Source organism: Pisolithus orientalis (genome assembly GCF_024613125.1).
Source record: "Pisolithus orientalis strain OTSU chromosome Unknown F5J12scaffold_41, whole genome shotgun sequence".
NCBI classification, from domain to species: domain Eukaryota; kingdom Fungi; phylum Basidiomycota; class Agaricomycetes; order Boletales; family Pisolithaceae; genus Pisolithus; species Pisolithus orientalis.
The window spans coordinates 214,577-240,871 of NW_026260822.1; the positions used below are offsets into that span (position 1 = coordinate 214,577).

General features: G+C 49.7%; 7 protein-coding genes across 7 annotated transcripts; 1 reads left to right on the top strand and 6 right to left on the bottom strand.

Moving 5' to 3' along the window:
* Nucleotides 1-1,104: 1,104 nt before the first annotated feature.
* On the bottom strand, nucleotides 1,105-1,413 carry F5J12DRAFT_726248 (uncharacterized protein; the record flags this gene model as incomplete). The annotated part of the gene is made up of 1 exon (XM_051741707.1): nucleotides 1,105-1,413. A coding segment is annotated over one exon (309 nt), but the record flags the coding sequence as incomplete, so codon positions are not given.
* A 1,640-nt stretch (nucleotides 1,414-3,053) lies between these two features.
* On the bottom strand, nucleotides 3,054-5,046 carry F5J12DRAFT_785727 (uncharacterized protein; the record flags this gene model as incomplete). Its single annotated transcript, XM_051743280.1, has 9 exons — nucleotides 3,054-3,205; nucleotides 3,539-3,658; nucleotides 3,712-3,806; nucleotides 3,840-3,940; nucleotides 3,995-4,050; nucleotides 4,170-4,353; nucleotides 4,555-4,660; nucleotides 4,705-4,766; nucleotides 4,876-5,046. 9 exons carry the CDS (start codon nucleotides 5,044-5,046, stop codon nucleotides 3,054-3,056), a joined length of 1,047 nt encoding a protein of 348 aa, XP_051596249.1.
* A 1,334-nt stretch (nucleotides 5,047-6,380) lies between these two features.
* F5J12DRAFT_929400 (uncharacterized protein) lies at nucleotides 6,381-8,447 on the bottom strand (the record flags this gene model as incomplete). Its single annotated transcript, XM_051749491.1, has 10 exons — nucleotides 8,103-8,447; nucleotides 8,019-8,053; nucleotides 7,687-7,945; nucleotides 7,560-7,621; nucleotides 7,399-7,496; nucleotides 7,264-7,337; nucleotides 7,180-7,187; nucleotides 6,970-7,107; nucleotides 6,895-6,910; nucleotides 6,381-6,528 (listed from the first exon to the last, which is right to left on the bottom strand). Exons 1-10 carry the CDS (start codon nucleotides 8,126-8,128, stop codon nucleotides 6,381-6,383), a joined length of 864 nt encoding a protein of 287 aa, XP_051596250.1. The 5' UTR covers nucleotides 8,129-8,447.
* Nucleotides 8,448-11,294: 2,847 nt separating this feature from the next.
* On the bottom strand, nucleotides 11,295-12,449 carry F5J12DRAFT_856702 (uncharacterized protein). The gene is made up of 8 exons (XM_051746715.1): nucleotides 12,423-12,449; nucleotides 12,187-12,352; nucleotides 11,964-12,025; nucleotides 11,810-11,907; nucleotides 11,678-11,751; nucleotides 11,602-11,609; nucleotides 11,392-11,529; nucleotides 11,295-11,332 (listed from the first exon to the last, which is right to left on the bottom strand). Exons 2-8 carry the CDS (start codon nucleotides 12,213-12,215, stop codon nucleotides 11,313-11,315), a joined length of 429 nt encoding a protein of 142 aa, XP_051596251.1. The 5' UTR covers nucleotides 12,216-12,352; nucleotides 12,423-12,449; the 3' UTR covers nucleotides 11,295-11,312.
* Nucleotides 12,450-14,977: 2,528 nt separating this feature from the next.
* F5J12DRAFT_410243 (uncharacterized protein) lies at nucleotides 14,978-17,910 on the bottom strand. Its single transcript, XM_051739289.1, has 2 exons — nucleotides 17,535-17,910; nucleotides 14,978-17,473 (listed from the first exon to the last, which is right to left on the bottom strand). Exons 1-2 carry the CDS (start codon nucleotides 17,808-17,810, stop codon nucleotides 15,293-15,295), a joined length of 2,457 nt encoding a protein of 818 aa, XP_051596252.1. The 5' UTR covers nucleotides 17,811-17,910; the 3' UTR covers nucleotides 14,978-15,292.
* Nucleotides 17,911-19,561: 1,651 nt separating this feature from the next.
* On the bottom strand, nucleotides 19,562-21,552 carry F5J12DRAFT_746875 (uncharacterized protein). Its single transcript, XM_051742085.1, has 2 exons — nucleotides 20,631-21,552; nucleotides 19,562-20,568 (listed from the first exon to the last, which is right to left on the bottom strand). The coding sequence occupies exons 1-2, from the start codon at nucleotides 21,473-21,475 to the stop codon at nucleotides 20,037-20,039; spliced, it is 1,377 nt and encodes a 458-aa protein (XP_051596253.1). The 5' UTR covers nucleotides 21,476-21,552; the 3' UTR covers nucleotides 19,562-20,036.
* Nucleotides 21,553-22,008: 456 nt separating this feature from the next.
* F5J12DRAFT_856717 (Glc-6-P isomerase) lies at nucleotides 22,009-24,497 on the top strand. Its single transcript, XM_051746716.1, has 5 exons — nucleotides 22,009-22,116; nucleotides 22,180-23,291; nucleotides 23,363-23,750; nucleotides 23,810-23,901; nucleotides 23,957-24,497. The coding sequence occupies exons 1-5, from the start codon at nucleotides 22,095-22,097 to the stop codon at nucleotides 23,999-24,001; spliced, it is 1,659 nt and encodes a 552-aa protein (XP_051596254.1). The 5' UTR covers nucleotides 22,009-22,094; the 3' UTR covers nucleotides 24,002-24,497.
* Nucleotides 24,498-26,295: the final 1,798 nt, after the last annotated feature.

Genomic DNA, 26,295 nt, shown 5'->3' on the forward strand with positions numbered 1-26,295 from the left:
CCTATGACCAGCCGTAATTCCTAAGAGAAGCAAGAGGGGGTCTGATTTCGAGCGCGAACCTGCAGAGACTAGTTATGTAATCTCTCTTGGGCACACCTTGACATATTGCTTCGTCGAGGACGCGTAATTGGAAGAGTACTATCGTGAATTCGTCACATTACCTTTATTTACACGAAAATGAATTGCATTGGCATTCATAAATCTACGAGACAAGCGATGAATTTGGGGGCGCAAGTGCCATTATGACCATCCAGTAAACTCATTCCCTAGGAACACCTTACAGTACCAATATGCTTTTTGGATGAAGCCAAATGCGTGATTTATACGACGTATAAACGTGAGGTTCAACGTAAAAATTCAACTCGCAGGATCCCCGTCCCGTGGATGTCGAATACCATGGGAGGTGAATAGCGCACATATTGGTCTGCCCTTCTTGAGCCTGGTGCATTCAAACCTAAGAGTGACGTCCTTGGGTGTGGCAACGCCATATTCCTTTATCCAGCTTGTAACGACATGATTGGGGACATATGTGAGGTGTGCACAACACACGTTTTCCGTGGCGCCCAGTAGCTGGCAGGGGATGTGGTCAATTCATGCAGGATAGCGAAGACAAACGTTCGACGCCAGGCGCGGCCGAAACTAAAACTGCTGCGACCGTCGGGGGTCTAATACCATCTGTGAAGTACTTGATGGTGGCGGAATGTTGCCTAGCCTACGTCCCGAACCCGGTTTGTGCCATTGACATGACACTAGCTAGTTGGCTGAACTCTTAGTGCAGAGCAGGGGACACGTACCTTCATATAATAATCATACATGTTTGCCTTACACAGAACGGCCGGGCTTGAGATATTACTAGGATGTGGCTGGTGCTGTGCAAGTTGTCGTGGAAATACTGGGCATGAAGAGTAGAATTAGAGTTAACAACCCTGCCAGCGAAGCGCCGAGAAAATATCCCACTGCCGCAACCTGTCAAAATCAAATCACGCACTGGTTCAGAGAAGCCTCGCGGAAGTACTGTGATACGGCGGAATGCGGTTTATTCAAGGAACTTGCCTTGACCGTCAGAAGATTCAATACTTAGCCATGCTCTGTACGAGTAATCCCTCAAACCGCGAATACCAACGGGTCATAGCATACACAGCATTTGTCGCATCTCGTGCAGCCAAATATCCATAAACTATATCCTCCTTCGTTTGTTTGAATTAGAGCCTTCCAGTACATCTCGCCGCAATCGCTCGATTGCGAAGCGAGGTGAGCCCTCCAGTCCATTGCCGGCCTGTCGGGTGTAGTAATCTTCTTGGTTTTGGAAGAGCCTGGCGAGGGGAGGGCTGGGAGCGTGGTGCGAGCTTTCCGAGAACCGAGTCGTGTTCCAGAGGTTGACTTCGAAGCAGGGTCTGGCGTAGCAGATAGAGGTCTCCCGTCTTCCGCCCTTTCGCCGGTGAAGTCGGACTCGTGTGGTCGTCACTTCTTCGCATCTTCCGATCCTGCTGGAACCCCAACAATTTCTCTATACACACGTCAGTTCCAGTCTTATCGGATGATATACGGGACGCTACTATGCACCCACGTTACATGCTTCCCTGCGAATAGGTATCACTTCTCAATTTTCACCAGCTCCAGGTTGATTCCTGCTCCTTTGGCGGCGACGTGGGGGTAGAAACCGATGCTTGGAAACCAGCCCACAGCGCATCACGCTCTCTACTATAGTTAGACGTTGTCAGCCACAAGGGATAGCTTCTGGCCTATGCCCTTGTCTTCGTTTTCGAGTTCTGAGCTGTCGGCCTCTGGCGAGGAATTGGAATGAGATTGGCTTATAACGCAGATAGGAGTTGTAGGGTACCGTCTGCTGGAGGTACGTGGTCAGGGTGAGGTGTCACCATAGCCGTTGACGCATTGGTAAGCATCATCACGTGTGTTGAACGTTACATAAGCGTTGCCTCGTCGCCGTCTTCGATGTGACCGTTCGCAATGGCCAGCGTGTTGGAGGGTTGGAGGCGACGTGACAGACGCAGAGACCAGCGTTCCAGGGAGCGCCGTGGTGGGAAATCCGAGTCGAGGACCACGCAAAAAGTATTTGCCCCCTCAAGATGTCCCTCGTGAACACCGCATCCATATCATCCTTGCACGTCGTGGTGTCCGATCGGTTTTGGTCCATCACTTGGACTCTGTTGCCTTTGTCAACGTACTCTGCTCGTCGTCACATTGCACCTTAGTCGTCCGTATCGATCCTGGTGTGTTTCGCCCGCAAAGCCTTCTACTGCCCGATGCCCCAACTAGAGCCGCTTATCCCACAACCCCCTCATCGGCAGACTAAAGGTACCTTCACCTCCAATTCCCTGGTCATTTTCATCGATACATCCTCCGAGTACACTTACCAATTGTCTCCTGGCCTTCTCGGGCCCAGGCCGCGGCTCCCTCCCTTGTCCCCTTGAATCCGAGCATTGGCCGTGGTCCAACACATCCGCTTACTATACGTCATGGCCAACCTCGAAGTCATCGCCGAATAAAACTATCAATTTCATATCAGCGACTCCTTCTCCAGCCAGCCATGATCTATGGCCCTTGGCGTCGTCATGTGAGTACTGGTATTCGTTGCATCCACAGTCTTTCTTTTCAATGCTGCTGGTATGGCCTACATTTGGTGTAATTCCTCGCTTTCGAAGAAATCATTACCAAGGCGCTACGGAATAGTATTGTTTCGTGACGCGAAGGGAAGATCCGGCCACGATTTACACGGACTGGAATGTCGAGGACAACGAGAGTGTCAAAGCGGATTTGGCGACGCGAAGCAGTTGCAGGAATTTGAGTTTGAACCCGGGGAACTGTCTGACGTATGGACGAACGTGGTCTGTTGGCCCGTCTCGGAAAAGTGATCGTACGTGCTCTCCCTTTCTGCCCCACTCTTCGCAATCCCCAAGGTTCAAAATGGCAATCTCGAATATGTAGGGTGTTCATTAACTAACTTTGGTAAGGCAAATTCAAGTCAGATCCAATCCGTGCCGCACTAGATGGGGTCACCATTTTATGACTTGGAGCGTGATGGGCGACCCACGTTACAACATTGTGCTAGTTATGCGTCCATCATGGTACCATTTCCGGTAAGCAGGATAGTGGCTATAATTTCCATCGGCCTTGTTCCGGTTTGGCTTTGGTCTTGTGGTGGCTATCACCTTGGGATGCCTGCCTTGTTGAACGTGTTGTAGATCTTCAAACCAAAATGTTTGATTGATCGTATCAGACTGTTGGGATATTATGATCACAGATGACACATGGGTAGGTATCGTCGACAGGATGAGCTTGCAAAAGAGCTCCCCCCCACTTTTGTCTTTGGTCGCTCGTTCTTCACTAGTGGCTCAATGTCTAACGATTCACACGACGATCGGCCGGTCACAACAGTGATGTAATGAACCGTCATTGTATTGCCGTATAGGTGCCAGCCGTAATGGCAATAATACTGTCTAATGTGACCCGAGCGACATTAGTAGAATAGAGCATAAGTCACCACCAGCATACTAGATTACACCCGAACAAGAAGTACCTATGGTACCCCACAACTCAGAATGTGAGTAGTAGCTGGGTGTGTGGGTCTCCATGGATGGTTGACGAAACCTTGTCTGACATGAACCACTAGCCCTCATTCCGGTAGCTAAGCTGTCAACTGTAACACAACCATCCATACCCAAATCTGATGCTATGCAAAATAAGACCCACCTTCCGCTCCAGATCCCGAAGATTCAGCATCAGCCTCGAAATCATCATCACGCAAAGCCTTCGAGAAAGCGCCCAAATCATGTACAAGCGACATACTGCAGGTAACGCGAGCAGTGCGTAACACTCACATGTTCGTCAGAGCGGATAACATCGATTTGTTGAATAGCTTTAGGAGTGTCAGACTCTGAGTGCGCAACCAAGGGATGAGCTGAATGCTCACATCTGCCATCTAGATAAGGAGAATCAAGTTACGACACAAACCAAGTTGGCAATGATCATTTACCACGAAATATGTAGTAATGTTCGCGTCGTTTGCAGCAGTCATTATCCTGCCACATCCTAAATACTAGATATATATAATCACGGACGTCGTAGACAGTGGACACGTACGCGAAGTACATAACACCTGTTGCCAATACTGAGTCACTGCATTTTCAACTTCGAAACACAGAACACACCATCACGCAATAACAAGGACATGAAAGTCCGTCTTCCAAGGGAGTGACTACTTGTCAGCTTCTTAAGGGTGAGGATGAAAACTACAGCATCAAAGAACAGTTGACCACCCCATGCTGCGGCCCAGTCTAGACCGAAGCGTGCATGAGGTACACATACATCAAAATAGTATGCACAAGATTGCACCTACACGAAGCCCTGGGGTATTAAAATGTAAACATGGGAATGGATGTTACAAGGAGCTAGGCGTACTCTGCTGAAGTCATCGGGTTAGGACACCCAGCGAGGGTGCCCTGAGGTGTTGCGATTTGCTCCGATTGAGATGGAGGTGGACGATATAGGTGTTTTCGTGATCAAAACCAAAATTATTTCCACGGTGTCACTCACACAGTACAAGCCCTGAGCAGTCACTGCTGCCACGACAAGGAGACTCACGATACGTCTGTCTCGGTTGTAGATGGCATATACACGTGCCGTCATAACCACTGCCATGCTGGTCAAGAAGATCGAAAGGGTCCCATAAAATGACATGCCTACCTTCTCCGATGATTTGAAGAACTTCCATGGTGACTTCTCCAGCGAGAAGCAAACCCGAACACCTATATAATACACGACGCCAATTAAGTGAGGACATGGTCCAAGTCTGATTTACTCCCACCACTGAGTGGGCGTCAGCATGGCCAGATGCGGAGAACTGTTTCGACGTACTGAATTATCTAGACCACTGTTGTTCGGGAAAAATAGCCAAAAAAACCCTGGTATACGGCCAAGGAGGCCTATGTATCTGTTGGCAATGAAGAAGATGAATGCCCAATTCCAGCGATCTTGAAACCAGAAAAGTTCTATCTCCTTCGAAAATGTAAGTGCATAATCATACATGAACAGCACTGGGGGAGAATTATGAACTAGGCGCTGAACCAGCGAGGAAACATTATCCCCGGCTCACCATGTGATGCAACAACAAGGCTAGTAAAAGTATCGCTTTTATGCTTCAATCAGGGGGTATGTCGAGCTGACAGCAAAACTGTCTACTTACAATCCCTGAGTGGACATCGGATCTGCCAAATCTCTATGATCAGGAAGGATCTGGGGTAGGCGAGGTGAATGGAGCTCAGGGTAGGCCTCGTGCTGGGGTTTTATCATATCAAGTTGACACATCAGCCGGAGATAGTTGACGATCTCCTGGATTATCGCCCGTCATGTGGATCTCCGAGAACTACAATATTGATCATGTCAGAGCCCGTCCCGACGAACCAATGACTCCTTGAAAATATAACAGAAGGTACATAAAAATGGGTTAGAATATTAGATACAAGCATAGGCCTACGGGGTGGCATAGGATTCATTGTGGTAGGTCGATTGTTCAAGTTGGCATTGTACCCAAATTAGGTGCCAGTGATATGAAGTGCGAGACTCGACCGCCCCTAGTCAGTCACTCCGTAACACTGATGATCCGATGATAGGCCAATGATGACACGCAAGGTAGGGGTCAGTAGCCTGACTATCACTGCACCTACCTAGACATACGCGTACGTAGGTGGCTTCATCGACAAGATAAACACTGGTTACAGCGTATAGTACAAGGTACATTTTCTTCGAGTTTGCAAAAGGGCGCCCCCCCGTGTATGCATCTTTGCAATGGTCGCTCGTTCTGCGTAGCTCAGATTCCAGCATTTCAAATCATGACGATATCGATCGGACACGATGGGCGGACCGACCTGGACATAATGATTTTGCATCGTGTCTCGCATGGGTAATCATGCTGAGCGCCCCCGAAGCTCGTGAAATTATATTGCACCAGTCTTACGATGAATAGTCTCAATGCGGTGTACACGCCTTGTGGAACAGATCAATTTCCTGTCGTTCCTCTGAAGGATGGGATAATCAATTAGGTGATGCGTGCTAACTCATTTGGTGACAGAGTCTTGTTTCAGCAGTTTGGGTAACCATGTATCATGTGAAAGTTGGGTACGAACGAACGGATGAATAACCACTCACCATTGCACAGTGGCCTAGCACCATCGAACCTGACCCTGAATAAACATTTGACGGTACACGGGACAACATCCTGGGGGCATCTTGCACTCTGTTGGTCTAAGCGAGGATATGTCAATACATGGTTTAATAGTGGGACACCCAAGGAATGATTGAGCTCGTATGATACAACCAGTCTGAACGCACGCGATAGTTATGCTAAGAGTCCAAATACATGTTTAATCCGTTACTGTCGGTAGATCCCATCCTTGATCAGGCCCTAAGACCTGGGACGTGAATATCGTGCCACCACGGCCACCGGTGAGGTGCTGTCTATGTGATGAGAAGATCCCAGTGTCAGTGGTTTTATGGAGGTTGAGCATGAGTCTGGACACCATCGTAATGGCGATACTGGAGATATACAAAACGGAACAATGTAAGCACAGGCGTCCTATGAGAAGGAACCGGGTGCTCACCATATCGAAATCGTGGAGAGCCCGCCCTTCAAAAGTTCCTAACATTTCCTCGGTGAGACTCGCACGCTGTCATAGTCAGGACTTGATAAAGGTACATACAGGTGCGACCTTTTATGTAACCGTGTGAGCCGCCCCGATATAATAGATACAGAATCGAGTACACATACATAAAGCGACAGGATATTGGCGAGATTCGCCATCGCCACGATCCTTTTTAAGTTTTACGGGCTCGCTCAGCGTACTGCGTGGCCATCCGCCCAAGAATCCAACGACTCACGCGAAGTATATTGCACCTACCCGGAAAATATAATCCCAAAAATGTTGCTACAACACGAACCAATCGATGACTCACCATCGCGAAAGAGAAGCATAACCAAGTTGGGTTTCGAGTGTGCATTGGATCGTACACCGACATCGAACGTCTTATACGCTGTCAACCCAAATATCAGTGTGTCAAATACACATAGCGCTTCGTAAGGTACAGCGAGATCTTTGATGCAGGGGTATTAAAATCGAATAGATGAGGTGTTGGCCGAATATGAAGACAACTGCGGGCACTCACGGATGGCACTAGATGGTTGTGGTGGTCGTGGCGTATGCTGTGGTGAGCATGATTTGACTAGAAGAGGGAGAGAAAAGGGCGAACGTGTTGGTGTTGTAAATCATCTGACAGCCAGGTACGTTGGTTGCCGATGTCGCTTGCTGACCTACAAGGGACCACTAGGAGAGTTGGAAAGAGAAGTAAGATGATAGATTTGAGAGAACCGATGGACAAACGCACAACTACTGGGGATGCCAGAGCGAGAGAGGTGAGGAGAAAAAAAACAAGGAGGCGTTTGCTTCTACCGTAGAGCGCATACGTGCGAATCATGAAAAGTACTGCGATAATATCAGGTGAGAACTGCGTCTACTGGCATGACCTCACATGACACAACCACTTACTACACACGATGGTTTGATTCACGAAGAGCAACACTTGACGGTAGTGGATGTACTGGACACACCTGCGCGACAAGCACAACAATGGGGGGGAAGGTATTGTGATATACGTCAGTCAAGCATAGCCCACGTTGCAACGTCATCAACCCATACCTCTGAGGACAAAGAAATTGCGAGATATTCGAATAAGACAGGACAGAAACACGAGGGCCAGATAAGCCGAACCTCTGGTGACATAACGGCAAGTAACATCACTGCCTGTGCGATTGTTGAGAAACACCCGAGATACCGGTTGACGAGGAATAAAATCGCGGATGCACGCTTCGGACGTGCCCATATATACGCGACCTCTTCCGCCAACGTAATGAGGTGGTCGTAGAGAAGAAAAGCTGTTTCAGCACACATGCGGTTTTGTAAGTGCTGAAGAAGACATCAAAGGAGCGACGGCACCCCAAGACGCACAGAGGGCTGCGAAGCCGATGCTGTTATGTATTATCCTATAGTTTTTTTAGGTACGTCAGTTTTCATGGGTTGATACGGACATACATTTGTTCCTCATAGTCAATAGACATGACGCTGGCAGCGGGGGGCCGAGCAGCAGAAGTGGAAGCAGCACGGAGAGTCGGATGCGAAGGGAAAACGCCCAACTCGGACTCGTACGTGCGGGCGGGGGGTACCTATATGTAGATTTCCCTGGAGCCTCGAACTAATACACATGTTTTCGACACTGTGAGGGAGGTTTTTAAACGAGTTCTGCCAGGGAGAGATTCCTTGGCACGTCAAGCCGTCGTGGCGATGGGCAAAGTTAGTCTGATCGTGGGTATGTACGTGCAGTTAGTTAGTCAGTCGATGAGGTCTTGAAGGCTTGTGGGAACTTGTCCACCAACCAGGTGGTCCAACTAACACATACCGAATCATAATAGTTTCAGGTTTTCCCGCACTATGTGCACCAACCACTGTCACGATCATGGTAAAGAAAAACCAAAGCACCACGTGCCCTCAACACTTACAGGTTGACGAGCCTGACGAAAGGGAAAAAAGCGGAACTCATTCAATACTTGTGAAAGCTGGGTCCATCATGCATCAGTGCCTGGGACGCCGTGGACGCTCACTCTCATCCGACGACTACACAGTAACCTACATAACCCCCCTTCCCTCTATCAGATGAAGTTAGATAGGTACCGCTCAGTTGCACATGGTGCGGTGTCAATCTCACGACGGTCGACCCTTTTGAGTTCAGGTTTTACCTACGAAGACAAGGTGGCACGTATCTTGAGGTTTTGTGGGTGCTGTGCCCGGTCTGCCGTCAAACATTCCGATCCAAAACAGTCTACACAGTGCACATGTAGACATGAAACAGTGCATCAATTGGCCAGCCTCTGGGAACACTACCGTAACTCATTGCTCTCCATCTCACGCTTTGCTATTTGAACTATATTACAGATTTTTCCGAGGTATTACCGAAAAATCGATGACAGTTGCTAGTCTCCATGCCAGCCGTATTGGTCTTCACTTCGGACGGCTTCGGAATCTCCTGAGGACCAAAAACGTTCCTTGTCCTCGGGGCCTCAGTCAGATGCCCCTCGTGAACACCGCACCTAGTTCGCATCCTCCCTCCTTGTACATGATGGTGTCCGATCGGTACCGTTCCATCACCTGGACTTTGTTGCTTATGTCGACGTATCCCGCTCGTCGTCGCATTGCACCTTAGTTGTCTGTGTCAATCTGGGCTTGTCTCACCCGTACTTAAAAAGGTTTCCAACTTTTCCTACCACCCGATGCCCCCCAACTAGGGCTTTATCCTACGACTTCTTCATCGGCAGAGTAAAGTTGTCTTCACCTCCAATGCCCTGGTCATTCTCATCGACACATCTTCCGAGCACACCTGCTAATCGTCTCCTGGCCTTCCTAAGCTCAGACTGTGGCTTCTTCCCTTTCCCCTCCGAATTAGACCACTGGCCGTGGCCCAACGCGTCCGCTTACCACAAATCATGTGCTAACCTCAAAGTCATCACCGAATAAAGCTATCAACCTGCATACCTCTGACTCCTCCGGCCAGCCATGATTCTTGGCTCTTGTCATCGTCGTGTGAGTAGAGGGAGCTCGTGTGATGATGTTCAGGGTCAAAGAGAGCCTCGGCCGATGCATTTTGCTTTGTTGCATTTATGATCGTGTCGGTATGGCCTGCGTTTGGTGCCGTTCCTCGCATCCGAAGAAACCATTACAATGCCCTATGGAATAGCATTGTTTCGCGACACAATGGGAAGATACTTACACGATCTAGAACGTTGAGGACAACAAGAGCCGAGTGTCGATGCGAAGAAGGTGCGGGAGTTTGAACCCAAACCTGTGCAACTGCCTGATGTATGGCCAACGAATGTTCGCCCCGTTCTTGACCTTGGTAGGTGTCTCGTAAATCTGTTTTGGGACGCTCACAATCGCACGTCTCCAGTTAACATAGCCAGCGTTTCCATTCCCTTTCTGCCCATCCTTCGCCAACCCCTGAGGCCCAAATTGGCAGTCTCGAATATGTAGGGTGTTCGCTAACTAACGTTGGTAGGGTTAAATTCAAGTCGCAGCGGGACCCTGCAGATCCAATTTGCGCCGGTCGGCATTTATGACGTGGAGCGCGACGGGCAATCCACGTTACATAGCCGCCTGGGTCGAGTCGACTTCGTAGATGGGATCAACTTGCCTACGGTGTTCCGTTTTGATATGTGAGGCGTGGTCAAGAACCGTCAGAGTAGCCCGACATCGCTTTCAACAAAAGGTTGGTACTATTGTACCCGAATTAGGTGCCGGCGACACGGAGTATGGCACTCAACTGCCCCTAGTCAGTCACTCCGTAACACTGGAATACTGCACCAATGCTAGGTGAGTGGTCTCGACACGGTGTACGCGTCCAGTGGAACAGATTGATTCTCTGTTGTTCCTCCGACAGGTGGAATGATCAATTGGGCGACGCGGGCTGATTCAGATGGTGACAGAACCTTACTTTGGCGGTTTGGGTAACCGTCTACAATATGAAAGTTGGGTACGAACGAACAGATGAACAAACACTCACCGCTGCGTAGTGGCAGCACCATCGAATCGGGCCCCGAATAGGCATTTGATAGTACATGGACACTATCTTTCACGCCGTCGGCTAAGCGAGGATGCGTCAATACGAGGTTTAATAGTGAGATACCCAAGAAGTAAGTGAGCTTGTATGGTACAACCAGTGTGAACATATGAGAGAGGGATGTCAAGAGTCCAAATAGGTGCTCAATCCATCACTGTCGGAAGATCCCATCCTTCTTCTGAATCTAAAAACTGGGTCGTGAATATAGCACCGCCAGTAAGGTGTTTTCTGTACGAGAAGATGCCAGCATCCGCAGTTTTATGGAGGTTGAGCATGAGTCTGGACACCATCGTAATGGCGATACTGTCGACGTACAAAGAGGAACAATGTAAACAAAATGATCCTATGGGAAAGAACTGCGTACTGACCATATCGAAACTATGGTTAACCCGCCCCTCAAAAGTTCCTAACATTTTCTCGGTGAGACTCATACATTGTCATAGTTGGGATTTAATAAAGGTTCGTACAGGCGCAACCTGTTAAACGCGTGAGCCACCCCGATTAATAGATACAGAATCGAGCATATATACAAAAAATGTTAGGATATTGGCGAGATTAACCATCGCCACGATCCTTTTTAAGTTTTATGCATTCGCTCAGCTACTGTGTGGTTACCCGCCTAAGGATCCAACAACTCACACGAAATAAATGGCACCTTTCCGGAAAGTATAATCTCAAAAATGTTGCTATGACACGAACCAATCAACGACTCACCATCACGAAGAAGGAGCATAACCAAGTTGGGTTTCGAGTGTGCTTTGGATCGCATACCGACCTTGAATGTCTTATACACTGTCAACACAAATATCAATGTGTCGAATATGCATAGCGCTTCCGGAGGTATAGCAAGATCTGTGGTGTGGACGTGTTAAGATCAAATATGTGAAGTGTTAGCTGAGTACGAAAACAACTTTTGGCACTCACGGATGGCGCTACATGATTGTAGAATATCCTGTTGTGAGCACGATTTGACTAGAAGAGAGAAGAAGAAAAGGCGAACGTGTTAGTGTTGTAGATCATCTGGCATCCAGGTATGTTGGTTGCCGACGTTCCCTGCTGACGTGAAAGGGACCACTAAAGAGAAGTAGTGGGTGAAGGTGATAGATCGGAGAGCGCTGATGGGAAAACGCACAGCTACTGGGGATACCAGAGCGAGAGAGGTGAAGAGAAGAAACGCAAGGAGGCGTTTATTTCCACCGTATAGTGCGTATGTGCGAATAATGAAAAGTGCTGCCATAATGCCAAGTGAGTCTATTGGCATGGTCTTGTATGATGCAGCCACGTACTGCACACGATGGCTTGATTCATGAAGATCAATACTCGACGGTAGTGGGTGTACTGGATGCATCTACGCCGGAAAGCACAAGAATAGGAGGGGGGGGAGGCATAGATATGCGTCAGTCGAGTGTAGGTCACGTCGCAAAATATCGATCCGCACCTCTGAGGACGAAGAAACAGCGAAACATCCGATGAAGATAAGATATAAATGTGATCAGCTAGATAAGCCGCACCTCTGGTGACATAATGACAAATAGCATCACTGTTTGTGTGACTGCCAAGAAACACCCAAGATACCGGTTGATGAGGAATAAGATCGCGGATGTATGCCTTGGATGAGCCCATATATACGTGACCTCTTCCGCCAATGTAATGAGGTGGTCGTAGAGAAGGAAAGCTGTTTCGCCACACATACGGTTTTGTAAGTGCTGAAGACATCAAGAGGACGACGGCACCCTGGTACGCACTGAGGGCTGCCAAACCAATACTGCTGCGTATTATCCTATGGTTTTTTTGGGTATCCCAGTTGAGTTTCGTAGGTTGGGGGGACGTACGCTTGTTCCTCATAGCCAATGGACATGGTACTAGCAGCGCGGGATCGAGCAGCAGAGGTGGAGGCAGATACAGGGGTACATATATGTAGATTTCCCCGCAAACCTCTGACTGATAAATCAGGCTGTCTGGATATGACGGCACACGCCAGTATCTCCGAGTTTCGGACTGTCTCAGACTGGTGCGCTTGAGTTGCGGTGCTCCGCGCACTTAGTCAGCGGGCTACCCGTGCATTTGCAGTGGCTGTGGGCGCAGTGCCCTGCAAATTTTTCGGAAATAAACTGACTTCGTCCGATCGGGAAGGGTCCATGTCCAGGTACTGATGACATCGACCTAGCTTCCACATCAAGAACGAGTTCCGCTTTCCCACCCTTTTCTCAGGTTCGTCGATCTGGAAGTGTTGATAGCGCATGGTGCCTTAGCCTTTCTTCACCACGATCGTGATGACTGGTGCAGTATGGCAAACCTGAGGGTATCAAGGTGTTTTTTTGCACTGAATCGAACCGAACCAATTTGAACCGACTTCGATAGTCGGAGTGTACCGAAGTGAGTTCCAATTACATAATAAAACGCCGGCCAGGGCCCCGGCGGAGACGGAACTCTTCTGAACGACGTGAAATTTCGATCAAATCCGAGTCGCTGGCTAATCTATGCGACCAAACCAAATGCTTATAATCATAGAGACAACTGCAAAGTCAGTTTATTTCCGAAAAATTTGCAGGTGACTGTGCCCACAGCCACTGCAAATGCACGGGTAGCCTGCTGACTAAGCGGAGGGCGCACGTACACGTGGTGTATCTCACGATGATCGACCCTATTGAATTCGAATTTGACCTGCGAGGATAAGATGATATGGTATACCGGTGCGTACCTTCATCCATCCAGCCATTCTGTCCATGTCCATATCCTTGCGTTTGTCCCACGGGCCACCACCCGCCCTCCGTCCCAAAGTGGACAGTAAAACCGTCTAAAATGACCCCGGCTCTTATACCGCTCCTCAAAACCTCCAAGGCGCAACTGGAGATCAGGGACTGCTCCGACAGGTTGAAGCTAGCATCATCACCGTTAGCAGTCGGTTATTAGCCGTGTTGGTATCACTAGATGCATCACTAGCACGTTGCACCAAGTACGTACTCTTCACACTGCCAACTATCCACGTTCGTCAATTCGTCGTACCCGTAGCACGCAGGCTCATGCCTAGTCTCAGATCTCAAAACGGTCGTACAATGCACCGCAGCAGCAGATTGCAGATTGACATTCATACCCGGAGCAGGATCTGATACCAGGTGCCCCCCTTCTCGTGTGTACTACACATCTCGTCAAACGAGTCAAATGAGGAACCCAAGACGCCTCCGCATGGGCGCTGCATCTATCTTCCTCTCCCTCCTTGCACATGGTGGTGTCGGGTCGGTTTTGGTCCGTCACTTTAACTTTATCGCTTTTGTCAGCGCATCCCGCTCGCCGTCGCATCGCACCTTAGTTGTCTGTGTTGATCCTGGCGTGTCTCACCCGTAACGGCTTCCAACTCTTGCGTTGTCCTACCGCCAGATTCCCCCACCAGGGCCGCTTATCCCATTACCCCTTCGTCGGCAGAGTGAGGTTATCTTTACCTTCAATGTCCTGGTCATTCTCCTTGATGCATCCTCCGCGTACACCTACTAATGGTCCCTTGGCCTTCTCAAACTCCGACCGCGGCTTCCTCCCTCTTCCCTTTGAATTCGACTACTGGCCATGGTCCAACATATCCGCTTACCACGTCTGATGTGCTAACCTCAGTCATCGCCGAATAAAATCCCCAATCTACATATCACCGACTCCTTTTCCAGCCAGCCATGATCCATGGCTCTTGTCATCGTCGGGTGAGTAGAGGGAACCCTTGTGGTGATATCCAGGGCCAAAGAGAGCCTCGACCGATGCATCCACGGCCGTTTCCTTGCAATGCTGCTGCTGGTATGGCCTACATTCGGTGCTGTTCCTCGCTTTCGAAGTTATCATTAAGAAGCCCCGGTGGAACAGTGTTATTTCGCGACACGAAGGGAAGATCTGGCCACTACTTACACGATCTAGCACGTCGAGGACAGCGAGAGCTGAGTGTCTAAGCGGATTTAGCGACCGAAGAAGGTGCGAGAATTACAGCTTGAACTCGATGGACTGTCTGATGTACGGTTAACAAACGTGGTCTGCTGCTGCGTCTCAAAAAAGTGATCGTACACGTTGTCTCACGCGTTCTTCACCTTGGTAGGTTTCTTCTCGTAAATTTGTTGGGGGAAACTCACAGTCCGAGCACGTCTCTAGTCTGCCGTGAACCAGCAGGGGTGGGGGCGTGGCCAGTTAATAGCATAGCCACTGTTTCCATTTCTTCGCCAACCCCTGAGGTTCAAATCGGCAATATCGAATTTGTAGGGCGTTCGTTAACTCACGCTGGTAGGGTATATTCGGGTCGCAGTGGGGCGCTGCAGATCCAATCTCAGCATATATGACGTGGAGTATGATGAGCAATCCACGTTAAATGGCTGCGTGGGCTGAGTCGGGGATCAACCTGCCTATGGTGTTCCGTCTCGATATGTGAGGCATGGTCAAGAACCGCCAAAGCCGCCCAATATCGTTTTCGACGAAGCTGCGTTGGGTTAGTGGCTCTACTACGAAACCATTCAAATCCGCATAAGCACGTACGTATGTACTTCTGATCGGGTACTAAAATACAATGTTGGCACAGATATCAAATGGGGACACACGAAGCCAAAACATGAAGAGGTGCGGTAGGAAAGTGCGTCACGAGTACGACCTATACAATCTCCGGTACCAGCACTTCAGTATCTAAGATGCCGGCCAGGTCCTGAACACAAGCGGTAATTATACAGTCGCTTGCAATTCTCTTGTACTCGTTGTGACGCAACTTCTCGAGCAGAAATGCGTTGAATGGTTGCTTCAGCTGTTCCAACGGCCCCCACACAGCATCGTCATCCCCACCGATTTGCATTGGGAGCGATTTTGGATGCCAAGGACGAGCAAGCATATATCTATCGGCACTCTTGTCAAGGTTGACCGACAGTGTGACCTCGAGGGGCGTCAGGCGCGATGCGTGGATCTCGTATGTGTGATGTGAGGGGCTAGTCGAGGAACTTTGTAGTCTGACTGCTGTGATTGGGTGGATGATGGATGGCAATGTAAGCCTGTTATTGACAAATCCGGCGCGTGGTAACGCTGCAAGTTTACAGTACAATTTCTGTGTCTTTTCAAGATCCAGACCATTGCGTATAGCAGGGTCGTTAGGGATCGGCTGGATGTGGGGTACCGTTTGATACGGAACGAGGCTGGCAGGGAAGCAGCTATTGAACGATGATGCCTCCCCGACCCAATCCAGAACCGAAATGTCTCCAGAACGTGAGATGATCTCTGCCAGGAGACGTCCGAGCGCGTTCTCCACCGATTCGCCATAGAGGACTGGCAAGTGAACCTTGAAGATTCCAAAAAGTGAGTAGGCAATATCTTCTGGTCGAGTGGTACTACGGCCTGACGCCCAGTGGAGTCTGGTTCGCGCGTCATCCATGCCTGGATCGAAATCAGTAAGGTGCTGTTTCGCTACTCCCGTTGCCCTCTGGAGTTCTTCGAGCACGGTAGGATCTTTTTTGTGGTTCGCGGTGTCACCCTTCGTGTAGAGTGACCAGTCATACATATAGAAGAAGACGGTGTGTGAAGCCAACAGTTCTTGAAGTGTCCAGCCCCGTGTAAACCAGACACTATCGGCAAGCGTATCGGCTTCGAAGACATCGGAAAGGTACACAATCGTCACGGATGACTGGCGGTACCAAGAAAACATCGACCCAATCGCTTCCTGTAATTCAGCGCTGCTATCTTTGTCGATACAACACGTATCGCTCCATGCCCACTGGAAATTACGTTCGAGAGCAAGCAGGCAGAAATCTTGGAGCTTTTCCAGACCGTCCGTGCCACGCAAGTCATAGATCTTTTTGCCTTCAATTTCGCGTAGTAAGGGTTCACCGTTCCCCCACCTGTGGGATAGCATGGCAATTGGAAAGAAGTCTGTAACCGTACTATTGATCTCCGTTTGGAGCTGCTGCCTGGTGAGCGAAGACGCTGACAATAGGAGCCGCTCGTAATAAGGACTACTCTCGAAATGGGATAGCTGGGCATCTCGGTTGCACATGACGCCTGTCGGTGTATGTAGCAGGTGCGGCGGAAGGTTTTCAACTGTTTCGAAAAAAACCTTTTTGATGAAATGCTTGATATCGGAAGAACCGGAAGATGAAGGATCAATCTGGGCTCCCTTTGGGCGACCTCGGGCACCCTCCGTTCTAACCTTCGCTCTGAGGCAACGTGCAAGACACCCCTGAGACAGCGGTTGATCAGGGTGCCCTGGACGGCACAGCTCCGACGCGGTACGGGCGAGCCTAATGGCCTCATCGATATCGTCCACCAAACGTTGTTTTTGGAACTTTTCCTGAAGGGAATCAGCGAGATTGAGAAGACGTCTGCATCGATCCGGCAGAGGAGTGTGTTCCAATGCAGCCCGGCGAAGAGATATGATCTCTTCTAGATCCACTATGGAATCCTCCCTCCTGAAGCGTTGATAAAGGCAGTCTTCGAGTTCGAGAAGAAGTCTTTCTCTCTGTGAGTTGTTTGGGACTATGTAATTAGACGCGGCGCGTCTTATCATGATTACTTTGTCTAAATCCTCTTTCACTCCTTCCTTCTCGAACCGTTCGGAAACGAGATCGGCGAGGTTGATGAGGGCATAATGGCATTGTAGGTATTCTGCTGGAATGCATCCCAATGCAGTTCGCCCGAGCATGATCATCGCATCCAAATCCCCTTTCCTTTCCTTTCCCCTGAATTTTTTGATAAGGTGATCGGCAAGATCTTTCACAGCTAAACGACCATCTGGGAATTGTGGGGTCATACGCTTTAAGGTAGGTTCCATCGGGAGGGGAATGGGCTCTTTTACCTACGTATGAATGGAAATAGTTATTTTCCAGAAGGATCGAATGCGGTCAAGAGTGATGTACCTGAGTCTTAGCTATATCCTTGAGGAGCATCAGTGCTGCACTCCAAGCTATTTCAGGCTGCCCTTTGAAGACTCCTGGGAATACAGATGCGTGCCAATCACGGTTCCCGTTACCCTTCAACGATTCCGCCATAGTTTTGAGCTTTGACAACCGTTGGCTAAGCGTTTCACTGGGAAGAGTAGAGTCCGACTTGCTCGTAGGCACCACATAAACGCGTGACGGAACCGTGAAGTTGTCAGGAAACGCCCTCGCAAACGATTCGAGATGCTGCGACATCGGCACGTCAGCAGGTGTCGGGTCCGAATCGAGTGAGTGGAGATAGAGGATGCCAGGATGACATGTTTTAGTAAACCTGCAGCAGTATTTGAAACGTTATCATAAGGGGGCGTTCATCTTGCTCACTTCCACTTTAACCAATCAGTCACAGTTATCTCAGCCTCGATATCTTTGTGGTCGAAAGTAGACAGAAGTGGGTCGACGGCTACGGTTTTCCCAGCGTCGGCGTTCTTGTGGTCGGTATGGAGAAACACTGTGTCTTGAGCGGCTTCTTCACGGTCCGGAGGCAGCGGGTCGGCGACCATGGTATTCTCAGCATCGGAATCGTTACAGTCGGCAGGGAACGACGGTATGTCAACGACTACGATGCTGCCTGAGCCGATCTTGAGGTCGCACCTCCACGATTCGACATGCCTTGTGGAAGGATGTTGAATCATGTCATGACTGTTTGACAACTGCCCGATAAGCTAGTAATCCATTAGAAAGTATACTTATGATGAGGCGACGGTAATACCCAGTTTTTGCCTACCCCTTTTGAGCTGAGCACGCTGACCCGTCAAGACTCAACCAAACGTTCGAACGAGGTATGCTGCCACCTACAAAATTGCGTAATCGTTTTCTGTAACTTCAGCCTTCCCAACGGGGCTCGTGGAATTGCTTCTTGGAACTCCTGCTTTTGCATTATTACAGTCCGCCAAGAGTCCCTGGACGATGCCCAACGCCGTCTCGGGTTTTCCATCAAAGGGTGTTCCATCAGACGATGTGCCACAAAATCGTGCACCTTCATAGTTTACTTGACGTTGAAGTTGAGTCGCTGATGTTTTGTTCCCCTCGTCAGATAGTTTTGCCTCGTAGCGCAGAGTCGGGACGACGTGAATTACGCGCGGAACGAGACATTGACGGCACGTGCGTCGAAAAGCGTCCAAATGCTTTGAGACATTCAAAGCTGCATCGTCTGGGTTGAATGCAAGGTCATGCATGTACAGCACTCCAGCCGCCTTGCACGGCTTCGTATAGCTAATCAGACAGGTTATTAATTGTATAGTGTCAAGCGGTATGTCTTACTTTTGATCCATCCACTCTTTCAATACCTCCTCCCCATCTGGCCCTTCGTGGGTGTAGAAAGACGGTGTATCTACAATGACATCACTCTGCACTCCGTCGAAACGGCACCGTTTCGCGAGAGCACCTGTAGTGTTGGAACTCTGGTCTCCGCTGTATATTAAGTGAACTTCTTCACTTTGCAAAAGGATGCTCGTAAACTGAATACAGAGTGAGCAGTGGTATAGAACGGGATAGGCGTTGATTTTACCCGACTCTTTCCTGAGGCAGATGGACCAACGATACTAGTTGCACTCTCAGTTCTACTGCCGCATCGAAGATTGCATCAGTGCACTCACAACACTACGATGTTCTGCGACGAAATATTGTTTAGAAGGTTGCGGAAAAACCACTTCAGCGACTCGTGAGCTCGAGAACGCATTTACTTAAGTAAATGTGAAGTCCGATTCTATATACTACACAACGCAGAGAGGCGTGCGAAGGATCAGGGCGAAGCCTGTCGTGTTATAACGAAGGTAGAGTGGTACTGTGTGAGCTGGGGAAGGGTTTCAATTGATTTCCTGACAATGATGATAGAACATTCCCGAATCTTTCAGCATGTACTGCTTATATCGAGCAAGTATCCCAAATTCGGCACCTAGATAAACGCTGATACAAGAGATATATTACCGACCACAGGAATTCTGATTCTGACATAGTCGCTAGACTCATTACAGAAATTCTAATGTTTCTATATTACCCGTCTCGAGAGCCCTACAGCTACGAAACCAGGTAGCATCGATCACGTACTACACATATACGTTACTTGGAATATAAAACGAACGAGGGACAATGCGTACTTACGGATTTGAATTGAGCATAGGATAAGATAGGGGACTAAGAAAAACGTGACATGTGGGGGAGGGGGAGGGGAATGTGTGCAAGTGGAGGTGTCGCGGGGATGTATGGATATGTGTATATGTGCTATGTAGGAACGGAGCGTAGGGGGGAAAGATGGCTGTGTGAAGAAGTGGCACAACGAGGATAGAGACATCGTCGAGAAAGAACCAAAACGACGAGGAATACAAAGGTATCGCAGAATCAACAAGGTCCCTGAGACAAGAAAGAGATGAAAATGGTTTATAAAACGAACGGGCAGATGGGAAGGGACTAAGCTCCGTAGCATCAAGCGTTGCGGGGCGGGCCACAGGCCCGTCTGATGGGATCGTCCCTCTGTGTGACGACCGCGCCAGCGCGCAAACCTTCCGAATGGCCGAGACGCTCCTTGTCAGCTCTAACTCTGCGCTCGCGCTCTTCACGAGCTCGGCGCAGGGCCTCTCTTGCATCTGATTCCTGTTCGGGATCTGGCCGGTGCTGGGAGGGTTCACGGGGAGGTTTTGAGAAAACAGGTTCACGATCCTCGTCGCTTGGTAAGACGATCTTGTTGTCCACCTTAGTTTCTTCCCCTCCCGATTGGGGACTGTCTCCATCACTATCAGACACGTGCGACCTGACTCGCTTAACGCCTTCTGAAAACCCGATGCTATCACGACTGTTATCCCTAGTTTTGCGCTTTCCCCCTGAGAAAAACAGTCGTTTGGGAGGGCACACCTCTAGCGGCTCGTAATCAGGATGATCGATGGGTAGCCTTGATGCTGCCACCGCATCTGGTGAAACGCTATACAATGGGTTTGCCATTGTTGCCTTTTGGCCGCGACTGTGATGGGTGTGGATGATTAATGGACGATTGCATCGGAGTGAGCCAGCGACGAGACTTACAATACGTATGTGATGGTCGGCCTCTCCCCGTAAGATGATACGGGCGTAGGCTCCCCCTCCTTGCAAACAGGTTTCGGTAGGACTAGTTCGCGTGCCTCGTCGTCAGAACAATCCCATTCACTGGGGCCCTTCTTGTTTGGCACACCAGTGTCGTTGTTGAGGAAAGGATTATCAGGCGAGTCACGGGTAGGCAACTTCCTGGGCCATGTCTTCCTCGTTTTCCGGGTGGGTGTTTTAGCGAGGGTGGGCGGGGCGCGTAGGAAGAGTTTGCGAGGGGGTGTCGACGGAGCTGCTGTGGGTGGTTCAATGGAAGTTGCACGATTCGGCGGAACCCGAGGTTGACGGCGGGATGGAGGAGGGGATACGGGTCCTTTGAAGTTGTAGCGTAGAAGCGCAGGACGGGGAGAAGACTCGAGTGGTTCGCCCTGTTCTGACTCCTTTTTGGCCTTTTCGCCATCCTGACGCTTTCCTCCCATCCAAAATGCCGTCTCCTCTTCGTCATCGTCGTCATGACTAGAAAGAACGAGTGCCGTGCGCTTCACGGGGACGTCGAGTGGCTGACTGGCTTCATCGCCACTGCTTTTGCTCTTGACGCGGGTGATGCGTGTGGCGTAAGCGCTGTTATCACTTGATGCCCAGTCGCTGTTACTATCGCTCTCATCAGCGACATGTCTTGACGTGGGCGAGCGTATCTGCCCACGTGAGCGTTTGTGGCGAGTGCGTGGTGGGGTTGGAAGCGACGCGACAGACGCAGAACGTTTTAGGGAGCGTCGAGTTGGAAAATCCGAGATTGGGGGAAGTTGGACTGGCGACGAGTCGAGGACGGGCTGTTCCTGCGTCGACATCGCGTAAAAAGTATTTTAAAGTAAAAGAAATATAAAAACGGCTGGCAGAAGGGAGAGATAACACAAACACACTGCGGGCCCAACCGTCGACTGAAACCAACCCACGAGGAGACAACAATGCCACTGTGTACAAACAGACACAAATAAACATGTAGGGTTAGGGTTAGTCCATTGTTGAACTTCTTGCTCGTCCAGTCCCCATTGCTTTCGTATGACCACGTACTGCTGTGGTGACAGTGACAGCGCTGGGTCATGCGGAAACGACGACATTCATAATTAATGGTGTGATGATGAGAGCATGACAGGTCCAAGACGACTTGGGAGCCCGCCCGTGTCACCAGTACTCGACCTGGTCGCAACCCTCCTTACTCATCTTGTTCCGAGTCTTGCTCACGTTACCTCCCGAGCTTAGAAACAAGCTTAGAAACGTGCGACGTATCAGTCGTGTCATGTTCCTTATCCACCCATTCTCCAGTGAGTTCATCATGATCCAATCATATGTGTTCGGCCGTTCCCACGCTAGTCTGACGCAGTTGTGATATAATCGTGCTCGCTTCTATCCCAGCCAGCGATTCCCCTGCTATCCCCGCGTAACTCTCTCTGTGTGTGCACTATTAGCATGACCGGAAGACTCGCTACTGGTATGTTGGACTCTCGTGTCCATCGCAAACGAACCACTAACGACAAAGATCTTATCTAATCAGAGTACGCTGCCTGGAAGAAACTCCAGCAAATATACGACGAGCAGCATGCCTCGCTCGTATTGAGGGACCTCTTCGCCCAGGACCCCTCCCGCTTCTCGCGGTTCTCCACGGAGTACACAGACTCTACCGATTCAAACACCACCCTCCTACTCGACTACTCCAAAAACATCATCACCCAACCCATCTTGGACACCCTCCTCTCCCTCGTTCGCGAAGCTGGTGTCGAACGGTACCGCGATGCCATGTTTTCCGGCGAACATATCAACAACTCCGAAGATCGTGCCGTGTTACATATCGCATTGCGCAACTTCGACGACTTCAAAATTCAAGAGGATGGCGTCAACCAGGTGGCAGATGTACTAAACCATATGAGGGTATTCTCAGATGCAGTCAGGGACGGCGTGTGGAAGGGATACACCGGAAAGACCATCGATACGATCGTCAATATTGGCATCGGCGGATCAGATCTTGGCCCTGTCATGGTCACCGAAGCATTGAAACCATACTCCAAACGTGACCTCACCGTCCGCTTCGTATCCAACATCGACGGAACACACCTCGCCGAGACATTGCGACTCTGCGACCCGGAACGAACACTGTTCATCATCGCTAGCAAGACCTTCACTACCCAGGAGACAATCACCAACGCCGAATCCGCTAAAGCATGGTTCTTGTCCACTGCCAAGGACCAAGCACACGTAGCGAAGCATTTCGTTGCACTTAGCACCAACACCAAGGCTGTGACTGCGTTCGGTATCGACGAAGACAATATGTTCCAGTTCTGGGACTGGGTTGGCGGGCGCTACAGCTTGTGGAGCGCCATCGGTCTCTCTATCGCCCTCTACATTGGCTATGTCAATTTCGAACAACTCCTCAGAGGTGCACACGGGATGGACAAGCACTTCAAGGAAACTCCTCTGGAGAACAACCTCCCCGTTATCCTCGCCGTTCTCGGAATCTGGTACAACGATTTCTACGGCGCCCAGACCCACGTCCTCCTCCCTTACGACCAGTACCTCCACAAGTTTGCCGATTACTTCCAACAAGGCGATATGGAGTCTAACGGTAAATCCGTCACTAAGTCTGGCAAGCGGGTCGATTATCAGACCGGAGTATGTACTTATTCCTCATTATTATCTACGCATTCGGCTCACGACTCATGCCCCTTCCCTCTCTCTGATAGCCTATCATCTGGGGTGCGGCGGGTACGAACGGCCAACACTCATTCTACCAACTCCTACATCAAGGAACAAAACTCGTCCCTGCGGACTTCCTTGCTCCCTGCACGTCCCACAACCCTATCGACCATTCCAAACACCACCGCATCCTCCTTTCCAACTTTTTCGCGCAACCCGAGGCACTGGCTTTTGGCAAAACCGAAGAAGAGGTTCGTAAAGAGCTCGGCCCCAATGCGAGGGAGGAGGTCGTGAAGAGTAAAGTGTTCGAAGGGAACCGTCCGAGTAACAGTATTTTGTTCCCGTTGTTGACGCCGAGAACGCTCGGCGCGTTGATTGCGCTGTACGAACATAAGATCTTCACGCAGGGCGTTATCTGGGGTATCAACTCCTTCGGTGCGTATCGCGTGTCTGTCGTCGTTAGTCGCTGACCGATCGGCATCACCATTACTCAGATCAAATGGGTGTTGAGCTTGGCAAAGTCCTCGCGAAGAACATCTTGGCGCAGTTGAATGCGCCACAGGATGTCAAAGGCCACGATAGTTCGGTGCGTCCTGTCACCCTCTTCTTCTCGATGGATGTTTGACGTGTGTGTTGCATAGACCACGGGTCTCATCCATTACTATCAGAAACACAGGAAGGAGTGAATATGAGCGCGTCTCCGAGCGAGCGGTATCAGAACAAATTATTCGTTGTACTATGAGCTTAGACTGTAGACTTTCGGCAAACTTGTTCCCCAACCGCACTTTTGGTACTTATTCAAGATGTTTATGACGTTTCACGATGATCGAGCGGGCGTGTGAGTTTGGCATGGACGAAAGCCTTGAATGCAAGAATCTGAATCCAGCTCGCGCGTTACAGTAAGGTACTCGCAGGGAAGGAAAAAAACGTGTCCAATGGGTTCAAGCAAGGCCATTCAATCGAATGTAAGAAGCCGGCCAAGTTCTTGAGAAACAAATATGTGGACGGATGCTGAAGTTCAGCGGATGACAAAGGAACATCACATGCAGGAAACTCGCTAGAATCCCATATGCGAGTGCGAAGTACGCGTGCAGCGCGAGGGAAGGGTGGATGAAGGTTGCGAGTTGGATGGAAAGTGTCTTGAGTTCTTCGTTTAATTGCGGGCTGCCCACGAGAGAAGGGGGTACACGGTGCCTTCATCAGCAAATTCACACTGTAAAAAGTAAAATCAATAAAAATAAATGTCCAAATCACTTCTGTTAAGTGTCGGAACAGCTGAAGATCAGTGTCAGTCATTGAATTTCAGCGTCATAATGTGACGCTGAAGTGCCCATCCGGTCTAGTAAAAAATAGTGTCTTCGTCACCGAAAAAAAAACGTCGTAAGTACTGAATAACACTGCCTTGTAGCTGTTTTTCCACGTCGCGACACCGTAATAAATTCATGCGAGCGCTCATTTTCCGCTTCGATAGCACGGGTTTTCATGCTTGCTTACATACGTCCCACTTGTCATGGAAATAACCAGGCAAATCACAAAATTGCGATTTCAAACGCTACCTGAGGTTACAGAGACACCCACAGCACAGTCATATAACAGGGTATTCCACGAAAGCGTCAGTAATCCGTCACAAGTCCAGCAGGAGCTAACAAGACCGAGCAACACAGTAGTGATAGAAATGAAAACGGTCCGGCAAAAGCGATCGAATTCGAGGAGGAGCAGCCGGCAGTGCAACGACAGCCAAACGAGAGCGGTTGAGTAGCAGCGATTGAAAATGTGTGAGGGAGGAGGATTTGGATGTGGACCTAATGTTTTGATCGTGCACTTCGGGGTGTACATCGAGCCTGTGTCTGAATTATGTCAGGATCGACCTTGTTAGCAAGCCAACCAAGAGATAAGAAAGTGGGTTTACCACCACTGTGGCGTCCCCAGCCTGAGGATCCTGTTCAACTGTCTTGGGGGCCTTCTTACTTTGCCAGCCATGAGGCTTTTTCCCCAGTACTTGAGAATGACTCGTAGTTGTGTTTATGCAAGCACCACTGGTGTTATGCCCGAGCACGGTGACTTCTTCAAATGGAATAGGCATGAAGCGCACGAGGTGGGAGTCTACGGGCCAAACTTGTTGTAACCCCTATGGCTGAGTTACTGCGAGAATCCGACAGAGGTTCTGTCTACTGGTGAGTCCCTAAGGTTGTTCACATGGAGAGAGAACGAGGATTAAAGCAGAGGGATGAAGCTCAGTTGCAAGCTATCAAAAAACTGCAGATACAGGACAAAGTACATAGGATTATATACTCCTAAGTACGAGTACCGTACCAGTCGCACATGACATGTCGTGACGTGTATCTACAGTAATCAACAAGTTCATCAATGAAATAGAAAAGAGTCATACGGTGTCAAAGATGGGGATAGGCAAGGGAATGAAGGCTATACCAGCTGCACCATCAATGTGCAGCAAGGAGCCTGACACCGGAACTATAGTACAACATGTGAGCAATATAAACGAGTCAGAAGGAATCAGAAAGGAAGAAGTGAACAAGTCGTCCATCAGAGAGGGCGGTGGAATACCAGATCACAGTGGCAACGTGGTCTTGACAGGTATTGGAAATACCCTGTCAACGGGAGATCTGAACGTTCCCTGGAGCATTTGAGCCCCTAGGATGGCAACGGTTATTAGGGATGCGATGAGGCACGTGACGCACGTGACTGAGAGAAGTTGAAAAAGGAAGGACTCCTGACGGAAGCGTAACATCACCCCCCCCCTAAGGTCCTCAGACCCATGAGGACAGGCTGGAAGTTGCGTTGGTGGAGCGGGTGGATAGGGGTCAGCGAGTAGTATAGACGCGGGAACGTGTTCGAGATGCAATGGGCAATGAAGGCGATGGAGTCATCGGTTCCTCGAGGGCCAGAGTAAAGCGGGAGCCACGTCCGTTCCGACACGACCAATGTCCCAGGTAACGACACTGGAAACAGGCATGCTGGT